This window comes from Micromys minutus, assembly GCF_963924665.1.
Source record: "Micromys minutus genome assembly, chromosome: 32".
Lineage (NCBI taxonomy): Eukaryota > Metazoa > Chordata > Mammalia > Rodentia > Muridae > Micromys > Micromys minutus.
In genome coordinates, this window is record NC_137967.1 from 11,508,688 (window position 1) to 11,526,305 (window position 17,618).

Sequence of the window (17,618 nt, forward strand, 5' to 3'; positions counted from 1 at the left end):
CACAATTGTGTCCTTCCAGAGAGGTCACGGTCATATCCAAAACATTACATAGGCTGTGCACTCCTGGCCTTATATCCAAAATTTCCTTCCTTCCCTCCTTTCTTTCTTCCTTCCTTCCTTCCTTTCTTCCTTCCTTCCTTCTTCCCTCCCTCCCTCCCTCCCTCCCTCCCTTTCTCCTTCCTTCCTTCCTTCTTCTTCTCCCAACCCCCATGCTAGGGAAGAAACCTAAGGTCTCACCTACAAGTGCTTCAGCACAGAGATATACCCCCAACTCCCCAATCTTGAAAAGCGCTGAGCTTTTAATGCAACCCAAGTAAAAAATTCCATACCTAGTATATCAGAGGCATCTGATATGTGCAAAAGCAGAGGAATACATAGACACTTCAAATATTATACCAAACAACCTTTGGATCAAGTGCCTGATATTCCAAAACCCAAAAGGATCCAAAATCCAAAACACCTAAGCATTAAGGTGAAGGATCCTCAATCTGTACCTCTATTAAAATGAAGGCATTGCAGGCTGGCAAGATAAAGGCGCTTGCCACCAAGACTGACCCCCTAAGTTCAATTCCTGCAATCCACATGGTGGAATGGGAAAACAGACAGCAAGCTTCCCTTTGATCTCTACATGTACACTGTTTCTCATATGCACACACACATATGTAATGTGCACATAAATCATTGTGTCCTGTCAACACAAAGTTTAAAGGAAAATGTCCAGAACCCTAAACCCTTCCCACCCTGAGATGATCAGGGATTTCCCCATCTCAACCCATCTCCGGGGAGGTCCCTTGGCTTCTGGGTTCCTCATGCCTGGCAGGTAGCACTAGATTTGTGCACGGCAGAGCCATGAAGCCACCATGCAATGCTACATACAGCCCTACTGCTCACCGTCACACTTTGGAAGCCTTTCTGACATGCCAGATGTAAGGGAGTGGACCCATGATAGTCTGTGGCGTTCACTACAGCACCTTTGGAGACCAGGAAGTCAATGAGGGATGCCTGACCTGCAGAACAGAAGGACCTCTTGTTGGTACAGGAAACAGAGGGGCTTCCACCTACAATACCACCTGACTCAGGATGGCCCTGGCAGGAGACCCACGAGGAGACACAGTCCCAGCTGTACAGGAGCCAGAGCTGAGTCAGACTTTGCAGACTCGAATCACTGGGATGCCCTATAAAGGGATCACACCCACGTCTGTTCTCAGTAACAAACAGCAGTGGACCAGGGGCCGTGGTTAAAAGCACTGGCCGCTCTTCCGGAGGACCCAGGTTCGATTTCCAGCACCCACACGGTAGCTTACATTTGTACTCCAGTCCCTAAAAAGTTTTGAGTTGGAGTCTCACTGTATAGCTCAAACCGGCCTTGAACTTATAATCCTCCTGCCTCCGCCTCCTGAGTGGCTGAGATTACAGGTCTGCATCCTTACACCTGGCTCACGATTATCTTTGAGGACAGAGATATGTGAACCTCAAACCACAATTCCGTGAGATCGTCGTAGCAGATATTCCAGCCTGCCCTCACTGGCCAGTGGCGGCCCCGAGCTTGGAGAGCCACGTGAGTCCTCTTCCGGTCTGTGAGGTAGCATGGCGGCCAACAAAACCAGAGGGTCATCTGTCAATCTTTCCTGCCCTGTGGGATGCACCCACAACACAGCCCCTGCCAAGGATCCCATCGCCTGGGCCTACACTAGCCCATGGGGTACCATCCCTTTGCTTCCCAGGTGCCAGCCTGGGGCCACATACCACAGAGGGCAGCCACATGGAGGGGTGTTTGACCTCTGTCATCTCTGGAGAAAGGAGTGACAACTGACGGGTCATTCAGCCTCCTGAAACAACAACAACAACAACAAAAAAAAAACATGGTGGAAAAATTCACCAGAGAAAGGCGTGGCAAAGCCCCGCCTGCCAGGCTGCACTAGACGGTACCAAACTGGAGGCCATCCAGCAATGAGACCCTTTCGGGCCCCTGTGGGGAGAGACTCTGAGGCCCTGAAGCTTCAGCGTCCCTTCTCCACGAACCTCTCACGCCTCAACGCACTGTGAAATTGCCCTTACTGCATAAAGGGAAGCCAAAAAGTCACTAGAAGGAACTGGCACCCACCCCTCTCCATCTTAAAACCCTCTGGTGAGGCTCAGGCGGGATACATGCAAAGCCCTGGGATGCAGGTGAGGAAGAGGCAGGCATGTCACCCTGCACTCGTGACAAGGGCCGACAGTCGAGGGACAACGGAAAGAGTTCAGTCTCATGGCATGGCTGCAGCCTGTGAATCCTAGCTCTCTGAGTCTCCAAGGCCCCTCTTACCCAGAGACAAGCTTCTCACAGTCCTCACAGGAGCAAAGTGGGTGGCACATCTTTCGCAGGGCGTCCTTGTCCTGGTCATCTTGGCTCAGAAGTCTTTCTACTTCCTTTTGGTTACCAGAGGCGATGTGCTAAAGGGGGGGCATCCCGAATACTATGAATGTTAAGGAATCACTTGCTTTTCAAGAAATGGCTCGTTTGGTTCGGTTCGGTTTGGTTTGGACCACTGTGGGTGGACCCAGGGTGTCACACACGCTAGGCAAGCACTCCATCATGGAGCCACACCTGTATCTTCTTCACCTTAGAGGATCTCACCAAGGTACATATGCTGGCCTTGAACTCTGTACCCTGAAAGGCCAGGATGACAATGACAAGTCTGGACCACCAAGCCTGGCTTATTCTAACATAGGTCTCATTCTGCAGCCTGGGCTATCCTTGGACTCTTTTTGTTTCTTTCCATTTTCAAGACGGGGTTTCTCTGTGTAGCTGAGGCTGTCCTGGAACTCACTCTGCAGACCAGGCTAGCCTCAAACTCATCTCCACATGCACATGCCTCCGAGTGCTGGGATTTAAGGCGTCTCTGAGAGGCGTTGACATGGTTATTTTCTCTGAGACTGGCTGCCGGCCTGTCTGGGCAGATGGAGACACGGGCTTGGGGACGGAGACGAAGCCACCCTGGGTGACAGCTTCAGGGCAGCATGAATTCACTCACATTCAATTACTGTTTCCTTAAATGCAGTCACTTAAAAAAAAAAAAAAAAAAAAACCTGACAAAGATTCCAAAATACTAAGAGGCACACGATCTAACTCAGGGCTCGGTGTGGACTTTGACACTTCATTAGCAAAAGCCTCGGTTCTGCTGGGTGACGCAAACCCTAGCACTTGGGGGGGGGGGAGTGGGGGGCAGAGTGCAAGAGAATCATGAGTCTTACGTTCTGCATGGGCTACACAGGTCGACACTGTCTCAAAGCACCGCACACTGAGAGCTCAGCTCAGCTACAGAAGACCAGCCTAGAATCCACCAGTGAGGGGCTGGGGTGTGGCTCAGCCACAGAGCGCTTGCTTAGCATGGGCAAGGTCTTAGGTTCAGTTTCCAGTACTGACAAGGGAGGGAGAGAGGGGGAGAGGGAGACAGATGGACAGATGGATGGACAGACAGGCAGACAGACAGACCCAGTATTATCTTTATAGTAATCAAATGGGTCCTAGGCTTAAAGCAAAGAAAACAGCTACAGTATCAGGAAACCCCACCCCAGCATACAAACCCACGGGGCTCGGCCTCTGTGACTGACAGATGTGCTCTCTCTAGACATTGACTCTGGTTCCCGGAAGCCTAGAAACCCGGAACTTCCTGCACTCATGACCAAAGCTCCAGGACATCAGCTAAAGCCTACCACAAGAAGGTATCCGCTCTATCGGGTACCAGAAAGGGGTCCCACTGAGCTGGCCTTGTATGACAGACAAAGGTTATGAGGCCCAGCAGCCCGGGTGCTATGCGGTAGTAACTGTACAGTGCGTGCTGGGAAAGACAGTCTCCTGACCACTCGCCCAGAGAGAACACAGATTAATCTCCCCAGGACTTTTGCGGACGCTGACAGATGGAACAATGCTCACACGTCACCTCCGAAGCCATCCTGGTGTCTTACCTTAAACAGACAGTCGATGGGTGTTGATGTCATCTGGGACAGTAAGTTCATCCTCTGCTTGAGAAACAGTCTGTCGCCAAATCCTTCAGTGTCCTGTGGTCACCACACATCACAGCGCCGGTCACAGACCCTTCCCCGGGACGTCCCAGACATAAGCCCTGTCACCATCCCTCCCAGGCATGGCCCTCAGGGGCTCTCCCACCCAGATCTGTTCTCCGAGACGAAGGATCCCCCTCAGCAGAGAATGGCTACACTGGGGAGCGAGCTCTGGAGACTATGACCGGGGCATCAAGACTGCAAGGTGAAGAAAGTCACCTACAGGGGTGGGATTTGTCACAGACACGCCACCATCATCCAGAATGACACTTGGCTCATCCTGGCCTCCGCCCCTCTCTGACTTCCCTTTCGAACGTCTGAATGCCCTGACTCTGCTGCTGTATCCAGGGCTGTGGACAGCATCCCCTGACACTGCTTTCTACTGACGTCAAGAGGCAGGAGGAATCTCGTTTCATGAATCTGCTTGTGAAAACATTTGTCTCATTCACTGGAAAAAAAAAATCTAGGAAGATACTGAGGAATTCCTGACTCCTCTCTCACTCCCAAAAACACTTAGCACATTTCAAGGATCCACCCAAATTCATATATTCAGTCTTTCCCATCAAAGGTGACGCTTAGCCGGACACAAAAAGATCTAGAATTTGGGGCTGGGGAGATGGCAAGATGCGTGCTCCTCTTCTAGACGACCCAAGTTCAGTTCCTAGCTACTGTATCAGGTGGCTCACAACTTCCTGTAAATTCAGCTGCTGGGAATCTGCCGCCCTTTTATGGCTTCTACAGGTACTGCACACATATGTCTAAGACACACACACACATACAAATAAAATTTAAAAATCTAGAAATGCATACTTTATTAGCTATTAGTCATTGTTACTACCTAATGGTCATGGTATGCACACAGGTTTAGAGGCAAGACTTTCAATACCGTATTCTGTCTCATTGTGGGCTTGCTTGGTTTTGCAGTGCAAGGCCAAAGCCAAAGCCCCACCTAGAAGAAATGACTCGAGCTTCTCACTGCAGAATTTGAAGCTAAGTAATCAAAACTGAGTCTCACCCATAAGCCCTCATTGGGGGATTCTAGGCAGGGGCTCTACCACTGAGCCACACCCCCAGCCCCTCACTGGGGGATTCTAGGCAGAGGCTCTACCACTGAGCCACACCCCCAGCCCCTCACTGGGGGATTCTAGGCAGGAGCTCTACCACTGAGCCACGCCCCCAGCCCCTCACTGGGGGATTCTAGGCAGGAGCTCTACCACTGAGCCACGCCCCCAGCCCCTCACTGGGGGATTCTAGGCAGGGGCTCTACCACTGAGCCACGCCCCCAGCCCCTCACGGGGGGGGGGGGGGGGGATTCTAGACAGGGGCTCTGCCACTGAGCCACGCCCCTAGTCTTGTGCCTTTACAGAATCAATCCTACCACAATGATCCCATGCTCAGTTGGGCGCCCCCCCCCCCAGAACCAAATGGGACAATGACATATAAACTCCTTCCCAAAGAGTCTTGGCGAGAGGCGAAGAAAAAGTTTTTCAAGACAGGTGATGCTGGAAACTCACAGGGCCTGGCAACATGGCAGAACACAGTTCTTTCCTTACATGTTCCTAAGTTCTGACCAGGCTATGGAGGAATCCCACAGCGCACTGCAGGAGGGATCATTTCCAGGGTCATCTATCCGGTATCATCCTTTATGTCTGCCCTTCTCCACTGAGGACTGACTAATGTGATGTACAAATGCTGCCAGCACCTCGCCAGGAGCTGTTTCTGTCCCCGGCTGCGGCGTGCTTAAATAAAGCTCCAGCAATCTGCTTTGGACAGTGACTGGCAGCTGAGGACCAGAAAACCATCAAAGGCATGGTATAGCGGGTCAGCCAGGGCCCTTTTCTAAAGTCAGCAATGAAAGGTGGAGCACCCAGGACTAAATCTGTGAAAGGAACAAGTGCTTGCAGAAGCAGTATATCCCGGAGGCTCACGGGAAATGAGCAAACACGGAAAGAACTCAGAGGCGGGCGTGGTAACAAATGCCTTCATCTTAGCAGGGAAGGACGGGCAGCTCCAGGTCAGGCCAGCCTAAGCAGAGAATCATCTCCAAAAGCAAGGGCCCAGAAAAGCCTGCATGCTTACGGACCCAAGTTCCATGCCGAGTAACACCTTTCCAAAGCCAAAAAGCCAATGAGAAAGCAAGGCAGACCGGGGGTGTGTAAAAACAAAGCAGGGACATAACATTTTAAAAATGTAAAAAAAAAAAAAAAAAAAAAATAGGGCTGGAAAGATGGAGTCCAGTTCCCAGCGCTCACATCATGTGGCTCCCAACTGACCCAGCACCCTCTTCTGCCTCTTCAGGAACCCGCACATGCGTCTCTCTCTCTCTCACATACACACACATGCATGCACACACACATGCGCGCATGCACATGCAAATTTTAAAAACTCAGTAAGCAAGGGTCCGTTTATTCCAAGGGTCTCTGCCTTGACCCTGCCACCATGGCTGCAGGAATTGTTTTTGGAAAGCAAAGTTTCTATTAATGAACATCCTAAGGATGCCCTTGGCTAGCTTAAGTTTCACAGCGCCCTGGAGAGGTCACACCTGTGAAAACACGTTACACAGAGCTGATGGTGAAACCAATTCAATTGACCGAAGCCTCGCCTGCCTTGTGGAGATACCCGCAGGCTCTCTCGACAGGGAAAGGGCATCACCACGTTTCTGTTGGCTTCACGCATTCTTACTCAGACTCTGTGAAATCAAAGAAGCCAGTCTGCAGTAAGAGCAGAGTCCATTCTGACGGACAGACTCCCACGTGGAGTCACAAGAGACAAGGGCACCCACAGACGTGGGCTGGGTCAACGGGCCACGCCAAGTACAGACATCTGTCAGCCCTGACCTGCTTAACACCCAGGGGATGACTGTGTGTTTTTTCATATAGAGCCTTACAACATGTAGTCCAGGCTGAATTCAACCTCATTCTCCTCTTTGCATATTATATTTATATTTACTTTTTCTTTTTCCTTTGTCTTCTGGCACAGTGCCCACAGTAAAAGCCCAGGCTGGCATGGAACTCACCATGGGACCAGGTCAGCCTCACACTCACAGCAATCCTCCTGCCTCAGCTTCCTGAGCGCTGGGATTACATCCATGCACCACCACTATGGCTGACTTCAGCCTGGAGATCTTCCTGTGTACTATTGAGTCTTACCATTTATCTGTCGGCATGTGGTAAAACAGGCCCATGGTGAGATCTCGGCTTAAGACTCTCTGAATTTACATAGAAACAGATCCACTCTCTCTCACCAAAGCTTGCCAACCAAAGAAACAATAATGGGGCCACTGAGTCCTCAAATTGCACACATTAATCACTACTCCTAGCCTACTGTCCTTACAAAGTCCCGATCTGCCTATCTGGTTCCCTACATTGGAGATGGCAGGGCTAATGTAAACCCCACTGGTAACACACCAGCCTTCACAATCAATTATGGGCTTTAGTGTTCAGTTTCTTGAGTAGCTCTCAAACCTCATAACAATTAAACAGCCGAGACTCCAGGTTTGGGAGACCATGATAGAACAGCCATCCCTTCAACCCAACTCTCTAAAGGTTCCCCGACGGCCATAGAGGGAGGAAGAATGGGTTAGCAGGGAGAGCTTACAGGCGGCTGCGTAGAGAGGCTTCCTTGCCGGATGTATTCAATCGCTGCCTCAACCGAGGTCAGGCAGTATCCTAGTTCATCTTTGGCCGAGCTGCTAAATCTGAAGTTTTTGATGTAACTCAAATTTGCCATCCTAGCCAAAAGAAGAAAAGGGGGTTACTGTCGGATAATGAACACGTTACAAACACTATTGACTTGTATGGGTTGATAAATGCGCTCCATTGAGTGGATTCACTAGGGGTAGAGGTTGGGTATAGGGCTGCTGTCCGGCTTCCTCTCACGGCACATATTGTTCACAATTAGGGCAAGAAAACTACGAGTTACTTCCCTGGAAAAGGCTAACTATTAGAAAGGTGGAGGAGAATGACCCGCACGGGCTCACATCTCACATGTTTGAATGCTTGGCCCTCAGTTAATAGAACTGTTTAGGAAGGATTGGGAGGTGTGGCCTTGTTGGATTAGGTTTGGCCTCTTTAAAGAAGGTCATGTCACTAGAGGTGGGCTTCACGGTTTCAAAAGCTCTCTTTCTCTTCTCCTCAATCCCTCTCTCATTTCCTCCCTCTCCCTCCTTCTCTCTCCCTCACCCCCCCCTCCCCGCCTGCAGCTTACAGATCATGTAAGCCCTCAGCTATTGTTCCAGCATTTTGCCTGCCTGTCTGCCTGTCAGTATACTTCAGCCATGATGCTTATGGACTAATCCTCTGGAAACGGAAGCAAGTCACAGTTAAATGCTTTCTTCTATAACTTGTCCTGGTGATAGTGTCTCTTCACAGCAATAGAACCGTAACTAGGACAGCTGATTATTGGGGATCTCAGATCCATGCGCATCTGCCTCCTGAGTGCTGGGATTAAAGGGGTGAGCTACCACACCTAGCCAGTGTGGCAAAGTCAATTATGGTTTCCTGTGAGCCGATGTCTGCTTCCCGCACAGTGACAGCAACGAACTCACCACCTTCTTCCCAAAGTGAAATGTAAGCTCCCTGGGCCTCAGTTTCCCCATCTGTCCATGGAAGGGTGGAGGGGGATAAGGCTGCCCTGAAGAGGTACATCACTAAAGGCAGCTTTGCCCAGAATCACCCCGAATCCAAAATTCACAGAGCAGACAGATACTCTGTCTCAAATTTCAAATACTGTATGCCAGTCAGAGTGGATCTCCCCTGAAGTCCCAGAACTCGGGGGCTGAGGCAGGAAAAGCAAGAGTTGGGGGCCAGCCAGACCCGGCTCAAAAGAAACCTGAATAGGTAAGCAGTATTTTAACAAGCAAATGTTACCAGTTAGGGATCTCCGTTTTCACAAGCAGATATAACAGGACAGAAAGCAGATCATCAGCACACATGGTCTCCAAATTCACTGCAAAGGGAAACACAGGCCCACAGCCTCCGTGAGACCCAAACGGAAGGATGAGCCCCTCCTCCACCAACTAAGACCGGAGCCCCGCTCTGGTGAGATCGCATTCCGGGCCGTGTCCTGAACAGACGTCAGAGTGAAAGGGATAAAAGAATGCACCATGAGCCAGAGGAAGCAGCACAGGCCTGTCACCCCAGCTTCTGAGAGGCAGGAGGATCCTGAGTTTGAGACCAGTCTGGGATACATATGGTGAGTTCCAGGCCAGCCAGGACTTCATATTGAGACCCTGGCTTTAAAACTTAAAGGAGGAGCTGGTGAGATGGCTCAGCGGTTAAGAGCACTTAGGTTCCAAAGGTTCTGAGTTCAATTCCTAGCCACCACATGGTGGCTCACAGCCACTTATAAGAATCTCTCTGATGCCCTCTTTTGGCGTGCAGATGCAATGGAGCACTTACAATTAAAAAAAAAAAAAAACAATTAAATAAATCATTAATTAAAAGGAAAAAAATAAAACGCTGGATAGCACACATCTGTAATCCCAGCAATGGGTGAGCTAAGGCCAGCCTGGGCGACATAATGTGACCCTGTCTCAAAACATCAACAACGGAACCTACTTAAATAAATGTCAAACGGTACGGAAAGACCACGAATGTCCCAGCCACCTCTGCCACTCGGGGTCCCTCCCGAGAGCGAATCTACTTTTTGAGACAGTTTTTGAACCCATCACCCAGGTGTGGGGCGCCCCCACCTCCAGCCTCTTCCTCGTTGCTGCCGGAAGCGCACTGTATGCTTGCCTGAATACCCCTCTCCAGAGTCTCTCTACTTCCCCTGACTTAACCTCATAGTGGCTCTGGGGATGGAGCCTGGGTGGAAGGGCCATGAACACCTGGAAGAGCTCAGCCACTAAGTGCCATCCCAACCCCTACTTGACTTTCACCCTGGATTTTTCTTTTTTTAAATATCTATACAAAATGAGTTGAGCTAGCCTAACACCCACCCCCAGCCCAGCCCAGCTGAAGCTGCTGCTTTTCTCACTTCCGGCTTTGCTAAGCTGCTTCTGCCTCACCGTCCTCCAGGCCACGCCCCATGCAACTCTGGTCCCGTAAAAGTGCTCCTCCTGGACAGACCTTCGCATCCGCTGCCTCGCCCAGCCCGGCCCCTTCCCAGCACCCACCTCTCTGGCTAGGAGACTGCGTCATGAGCTGGACCACTTTCCGCAGGCACAGCAGCTTCTGCTGCGGCGATGTGCACTTGTTCAGCTGCCCCAGCTCTCTCTTGGCCCGAGGGATGTTGAAGCTGTGATTTACAGAGTAGAGATTTCAGGCCGAGGCGGAGGGCCCTACGTTCTTGTCCTGGTCAATACCTGCTTAAGACATTTCTTACAGCTTCAAGTACTGACTGACAAAAAACAAACAACAACAACAAAAAAAAAAAAAGACGGAGAAGGGCTTGGGCGCAGGTCGGTGGTGTTCTGCTCAGGATTGCAGACAAGAGAGCTTCACTAGGAATTCAAAAATATAAAAAATCCAGAAGCCTGGCCTAGAGGTGTCGGTCACTTTGATCCCAGCACTCGGGAAGCTGAGCAGGAGGATTACAGTTCAAAGTCAGTCTGGCAGGTACCGGGAGTATATAGAAAGTTTGATTCCAGCAACCACAATTGGGCAGCTTACAACCGCCTGTGATTCCAGTTCCCCTGGCCTCTGGGGGCCCCTGCACTCACATACACACAGCCACAAATAATAAAACACAATTTTAAAATAAAATGGGGCTGGAGAGGTGGCTCCGTGGTTAAGAGCTGGCTGCTCTTGCAAAGGATCCCTGTTCGATTCCCAGCATCCACATGGTGGCTCATTACTGGTTCCAACTCTTAACCCCAGGAATGCTGGTGCCCTGCCCTGGCTTCCAAAGGTACTGCACATGTGTGTGTATCTACGTGCAGGCAAGACACACACACACACACACACACACACACACACACACACACACACACACACACTAAAACAAAAGAAAGATGAAAGAAAAAGAATTTTACAAGGCAACAAAAAAAAATTTAACTTTTAAAAATTTAATAAAAGCCCAAGATGGAAATAACCCAACTGCGAGGAGAGGCTTATGCATTAATAGTCTAGACACATTTTCCCCAATGAGACTCCTCTGAAGAGTGAGAACCCTCGGGGGCTGGGTTCTCTCGGAGTGGCAGGAGAAGGCAGAGAGCCTCCATGTGGGGCCCTGCTGAGTGAGTCCCATGCCCATCTGGAGAATGGGTATAACCTACCCCTCTTCCCTTAGCTCCCACCCAGTTGGCACACTGGCCCACAAACACAGGAGGAGACCACTACAACGCAGTCATGGCTCAACTCCGGCCATCTGGCATCACTAGGACCAAGTGTACGATTCCTTGGCTGTGACCACGTCGAATCGGTGGACCGCCATGGCTGCCCGAGTCACCCCGAGTCACTCCTCCCAAGTGCTGGAGGGGAGAGATGGCGCCACGGCCACAAGCATGCTCAACTTCCGAGGCTGTGAGGACTCTCACCTGAACTCGGGTTTCACGCCAATGTCTTTCTGCTGGAGATCTTGAAGGCTTCTTGTGATTTTGTTAAAGGCAGCATCCTAGTAACAGATTTCAAATTTCTTTCGTTTAAAAGGCGTTTGGTTGGTTTTGTTTGTTTGGAGACAGGGTCTCTCTACATAGCTCCAGCTATTCTGGAACATGTCATTGTAGGGACCCACAGAAGCCGGAAGAAGATGTTAGGTCTCCCAGACCTGGAGTTACGGAATGTTGTGTGGTACCCTTCATGGGACCAAACTGAGGTCTTCTGCAAAAGCAGTGTTGGACTATCCCTCCAGCCCCCAACTCTTGGGATTTCTTAGGTTCAGGCTCTCATCCTGGAGAACAGAGACTGCAGACTCACCTCACTTGCCTCCATGGTCCCCACATATTTAAAGATCAGGTCGTAAATATCATGATGGACATATATCTGTAGAGTCGACAGGCGGAGGAGACTTGTGGTGTGTATCGGGTGACGCAGAGCGCCCCAGCCACTGCCCTCCCTTCTCTCCTTACCTCTACTGCCTGCTTCATCAGGTTCATCTGGGCCTCCTGCCTTGCAAGAACCTTCTAGAAGGCAAGAGAAACGCTGGTTTGAGAGTCTGGATCTGCATGTGTGCAAAACCGCTATTGTTCCGTCCAGACTTGAGCTTACCAGGTGAGAGTCTCTGAGAAGCTGCTGGAGGCATTTGGTGTAGAGAGCGTTTACGGAGTCCTATGAAACACAAAACAGAGCAGAGAGAGGAGACCTCTCTTACCACAAAAGCCTGGGTGACAGGCTCTAAGGCTCGTGCAAGTCATCTTCCAAAAGGGATATTCAGCTCTATATAAAAATGCACTAATTTACAATGTGTCTGAAAACCCCACACACGCACTTGTCAGGTCTGGTGGCAAGTGCCTTTAGCCACGGAACCATCTGGTCCGCCCTCTACTTTTTAGCATCCTGACTTATGTGTTTATGTATTTGTGTGTGCAGAGGTCAGAGGTGAACCTCAGGTATCAGTCCCCACCCTCCTCCGCCTTGCTTAGAGGCAGGACCTCTCTTGGCTGTTTGGCACGATGCTGAGTACTTCAGACCAGCTGCCTTATGCACTTCTGGAGGATTCTCCAGTCTCACCTGCACCTCCCCTCCTGAGCATATCGAGATTACGGGCACATGCAACTGTGTCGGACTTTTATGTGGTTCCTGGGAATCTGAATTCAAGCTGCCCCACTAAAGACTCCTCCTGGCTCTCAACTTTCTTTAAAAGGCGTCTGGGAGGGAAAGGTTCTCTTTGAGGTTAACACAGATGGCCACAGGAAGTAGGAGTTTTTAGTTTCTTCACGACACTCATTTTTAGACTTCACACAGAGTCTTCACTTCCCGGAGAGCCTTATGCTACTTGTGTAATGGAATCATTTTTAACAAAGTTTCCCACCATGCAGTGGGTATCCAGGGGAGTTGTGGAGCAGACAGACTAATGGTCTGGACTGGAATGAGGGACAGCGGCCAGCCAGGCAGAACGGGAGACGCGGGAACTAACTATGTGATGGCGGAGGTTCTTTCTTTCGCATTCTCGGAACGTCCGGTGGAAAGACGCAATGTTCTTATCAAATCTCTCCGAGTGTCTTCCCAAAAATTCCCTCACATCTTCGATGGTTTTCAGGGAGAAAGGATCTGGTGGTGCTGAAGGTTCTTCTGAGAAAAGAGAATGACGGTCAGGCTGGCTAGAGTTTTCAGTTTCCTGACTGATGGAGGGGGCGGGTGTTGTATCCTTTCCATGTTCCAGAAAGATCTAGAACACACACACACACACACATACTCCCAAAAGAGGAAGCCCAAGGACCAGGGAAGAAGGTAAAGAAATATCCTCGTTTCAAAATATTGCCCAAGAACCGCCCAGTTGCAGGAGGGTCTTGAGTGCAGAAGCCACACAAGGTCTTTTCAGGAAACAAAAATGACAGTAATGTGTGACGCCAGGGACAACCCCTGGGGCTGAGGTGAAGCCAGTTCCCATTCCAGACAGTTCAGCTTCATGGTGCACTTGGCACAGGGACTGTGCTGTTTCCAGGGGCAACTAAACAATCCACCGAAACCCAATGAGCTCTCAGACAGGCAACAGTGCCGCGTGTTTAAGAAAAGCCACAAGGTTAAGTCCTGAGGCTGAGCGTTCCAGTGCCGCACAGCTCCAGGGACAATCTTCCTCAAGGGTTGATCAGAGCACAGAGGCCTCTGGGCCTGGAGTCCTATCATATCTCCCAATCTGCACATCGCCTTAGCAAGGGAAGACACAGATCAGTTAAGCAGGTCTCTAATGGGCTCTTTGATATTTGTGTGTGTGTGTGTGTGTGTGTGTGTGTGTGTGTATGTGTGTGTGTGTGACATTCAAGCATTTAACGGCTGGGGGGAGGGGTGTGTGCATGCGCACGAGAGAAAAGGTTAGTCTTCCCTCTCTGTACCTGAAGTCTCTCTCTTCTCCAAAGGATGAGCGATGCAGAGAATGCTGAAGTTCTCTTCCTTCTCGTTGTAGAAAGTCTCTTCAAAGAGGATGGGCACAGAGAGAAGGCAAGCAAAACCTGCTCCTAGCTTCACCCTGTTTCCTTCGATGAGGACAGCCTAGAATGAAGAAAACGTCACTGGACCAGCCTCGGGTGGTCACCGAGACCCTTGCGGCCTCCTCCTGGCAGAGCCTGCCATCCCACCCCAGCGTGGGTGAGCTGGACATGTGACCAGGAAGCAAGAAAGACATGTGGTGAGAAAAATCTGTGATGGTCGTGTGCCAAGCCTCATGAGCCACAGTGGGGTGTCAACCGACTGAGCAGGACTGATAACCCTCATCCTCTCAGATCTGCCACAGTAGCTACGAGCCCCACAGGCTCCAGCCCTGGGTCATACTGCAGACCAACCACAGTGAGAAGAGTAATTAGGGTGGCCTAGACCCCTGAGTGTGCATTAGTTGTGGGGATGGGGCCAGCCAAGTCCATTAAAAAAACAAACAGAAAGCATACACACAGCCAGCGGGGCATGGCAGCTCATGCCTGTAATCTCAACACTGGGAGGCTGAGGCAGGAGGATCATGAGTTCCAAGCCAGTCTGGCACATACGGCAAAACTCTGTCTCAAAACTCAATAAATATGGGCTGGGTATGGTGGTGCATGCCTTTAACCTCAGCACTTGGAAGACAATGGAAGGCTGTTGACGGGGAGTTCAAGGCCAGCCTGCCCTATAAAGTGAGTTCCAAGCCAGCCAGGGCTACACAGTGAGACCCTGTCTCTAAAAACACAACCACAACAAAAGCGGGATACACACCTGAGAAGGGGTGTACCAGGGACCCCCAACATGACTCCCTTGGCTGAGAAAAGGAGGAGAGAACCCCAGCCCCACCACACCTCCCGTGACAGAGTCTAGGTCCTACTCACTATTAACATGGCCCCGTCTCAAAGGTTCCCTAACAAAAGCGGGGGACCCATAACCTTTGTCAAAAGCTGCTATGAACACAGAAAAGTCAGTATTCGATGCCAACAATGTAACAGGCTGAAAAAACAGGGTTATCCCATCTCTGTCTGCCCCACCCCACCCCCATCAATCCTGGGCCACCCTAGAAGAACTGAGTACCTTTCCATCCAAGGTCTGAAACCGTCCTTCCGTGGGTACCAAGACATAGGACTCGAATGGGCAGGAGGCCTGCACGCTGGTCGGCAGGCTTCCCCTGCAAGGCACTAGGACCTAGAAAAAGAAGGGCAAAGGGAGCTCAGGGAGTGCTGGACAGAGTAACCTCTCCAAGGAGCCTCAGCAGGAATCTGTCTGCTGAGGATTTGCTGGGGGAAGCCAGCCTACTTGGAAAAAGGCTCTAGTTAAGGGCAGAGGAGTGGCTTGTTATGATTGACAGCACATGCTTTTACTTGCTCCCCCCTCCCCCACTTCCACCACTGCATGAGCCCTAATTTATTTAATTTCTTTCTTGTTTTAAAAAATACTCTTTTGAGACAGGGTTTCTCTATTATCCCTGGCTGTCCTGGAATTCACTATGTAGACCAGGGTGGCCTTGAACTCATAGAGATCTACCTGCCTCTGACTCCCAGTGTCAGGATAAAAGGCGCCCACCGCCACACCTAGCTCAACTTCTTTAACTTGTAGAAGCAGACCGGAAAACAATATGGTGAGCCCCAGATGTTCTTCATACAGCTTCAAAAATTAGGAATTCAGAGTCCAGTCTTTTGTCATCACGAACTATACGCAATCTCTAGGTTATTTTGAAGCAAATTCCAGAAAATCACATAAGGTTGAGAAGTGACTCATCTATATATATATTTTAGGAATGCATTTCTGAACAATGAACATTCTTTTAAGAAACAGAAAATGGGGCTGGAAAGACTGCCCAGCGGTTCTCAGCCCACTTGTCAGTCATGAATGGTAATCCAACGCCCTATCTGGCCTTTGGGGGTACTGCACGCACATGCACAAACCCACACACGGACATGCACATATACACAGAACTTTTGAAAAAAAATAAATAAAAATCAGAACCACAGTGCATTGTCACACACAAATGCCCACCATAAATCTAATTACCTCCTAGTTTTTTCTTCTTAAAAACATTATTTTTAAAACTTAAAAAAAATTTTTTTTGTACAAATTTTACCAGAATGGCCATCTATGCACTACATAGTTAAAGACCATTAGGACTCCATGGGTGTGGTGGGAACTGAAGTCATGCCCTCTGTGCGAGCAGCAAGTGCTCTTAACCAACAGGCCTCTGCTCTGAGGTCCAAATGTTCAATGTTGATAGTCAGGGAAACAAAAACAAAAACCTTCCTTTTATGTGTTTGAACTCGTAGTTGGCTGAACTCCCTAATGAGTACCCAGCAATGAGTAAAAAAATAGACATTGTAACATATGCTTGTAACCAGGCACTCAAAGGAGCTACAGCAGGGGGCTGATCCCTGCAAAGGCAGCCTTAGTCATTTGAGGCTGGGATACTGTCTCCAAAATTGTATCCATTTGTTTATGTTTAAAAAAAAAAAAAGATTCAACTTTATTTACTTAGCATGTGTGTCTGGGTGCCCACAGAGGCTGGGAGAGAATGTCCAATTCCTTGAAAGCTACAGTTACAGGTATTTGTAAGCCAGCTGATACCTGTGCTGGGATCTGAACTCTGGACTTCATGATTGCGGTGAACTGCAAGTGCTCTTAATTGCTAAGCCATCTCGCCAGGCCCCTCAGATCTGAAATCTTACTTTAAAACTAAAGGGTATCAACTTCAAAATGGAAAACAACTCCTGGCTCTATGGAGCCTCAGGACTAGATAAAAAGGGCAACTCACACCAAGTGCACACACAGAAGACCTTGCAGCCAGAGAGCGGGTTCCAGCAAGCAGATGCCTAGAAGCAGTTCTGGGGACATGTAATGTCAGATTCAGAGGCTTTGTGATGGCCGCTCCTGTGCACTAAGGAGGGAATACACCATCTATCCACAGGACAGGCCTGCTCCTAGCCTTCCTCTGGCTTCCACAGGACCAGGGACATCTGTGTGTTCTGAGAAACTCTCCCCTAACTACATGTACATCCTGTTTTGCTGGCTGGCACAACCTTCCCGTGCCCAGTACCCACTATGCTGGATTCACATCAAGAATGCCAGTTACAGTAAGTGACATGTGTTCATTGAATGAACAGGGGCCCCTCCAATTTCACACACTTGTCCTTCCCCAGTTTCCTGATAGACCTGGACAGGAGGCTAACCCCTTCCATTCCAGGGAACAGGACCCTGGACTACAGAGAACCCCCACAAATAAGCTATAAATAGCCCCAACCCTTGTTCTGTGCTTGTTTGCTTGCTTTTTGTTGCTATTTTGAGAGAAGGTCTTGCTAGGTAGCCCAGGCCAGCCTGGAACTGTATCCTCCTGAGCATCTTGTTCCAATCTCTCTCTTCATCTTCTCCTCAGTTCTGCTACTTGCTGGTTTCCATCAGTCTCCCCTAGTTCCTGGCAAAATCCCCCTCCTGGTCTCTCACTATTTCCCAGAATCCTCTCTCTTCCTGCCTGTGTCCCACCTCCTATTTCCTGCCTCAGCTCATTGGCCAATAGGCTCTGACAGGTGATGC

At 49.9% G+C, this 17,618-nt stretch overlaps 1 protein-coding gene across 3 annotated transcripts in view; it reads right to left on the reverse strand.

The window, feature by feature from the left end:
• The window catches only part of ANKRD27 (ankyrin repeat domain 27), a 48,860-nt gene that overhangs the window by 19,516 nt on the left and 11,726 nt on the right, over positions 1–17,618 (reverse strand). The window contains exons 3-16 of one of the 3 annotated variants that reach the window (XM_080908351.1): positions 15,135–15,245; positions 13,979–14,135; positions 13,063–13,214; positions 12,195–12,254; positions 12,056–12,109; positions 11,904–11,969; positions 11,525–11,601; positions 10,163–10,284; positions 8,913–8,991; positions 7,642–7,774; positions 3,949–4,041; positions 2,306–2,433; positions 1,747–1,829; positions 892–1,007 (exon numbers count right to left, since the gene is read on the reverse strand). In XM_080908351.1, the coding sequence (XP_080764477.1) occupies positions 892–1,007; positions 1,747–1,829; positions 2,306–2,433; positions 3,949–4,041; positions 7,642–7,774; positions 8,913–8,991; positions 10,163–10,284; positions 11,525–11,601; positions 11,904–11,969; positions 12,056–12,109; positions 12,195–12,254; positions 13,063–13,214; positions 13,979–14,135; positions 15,135–15,245 (1,431 nt within the window). Of the gene's footprint in view, positions 1–891; positions 1,008–1,746; positions 1,830–2,305; positions 2,434–3,948; positions 4,042–7,641; positions 7,775–8,912; positions 8,992–10,162; positions 10,285–11,524; positions 11,602–11,903; positions 11,970–12,055; positions 12,110–12,194; positions 12,255–13,062; positions 13,218–13,978; positions 14,136–15,134; positions 15,246–17,618 lie in introns of all 3 variants that reach the window. The other 2 variants (XM_080908352.1, XM_080908350.1) reach the window with 2 other exon arrangements.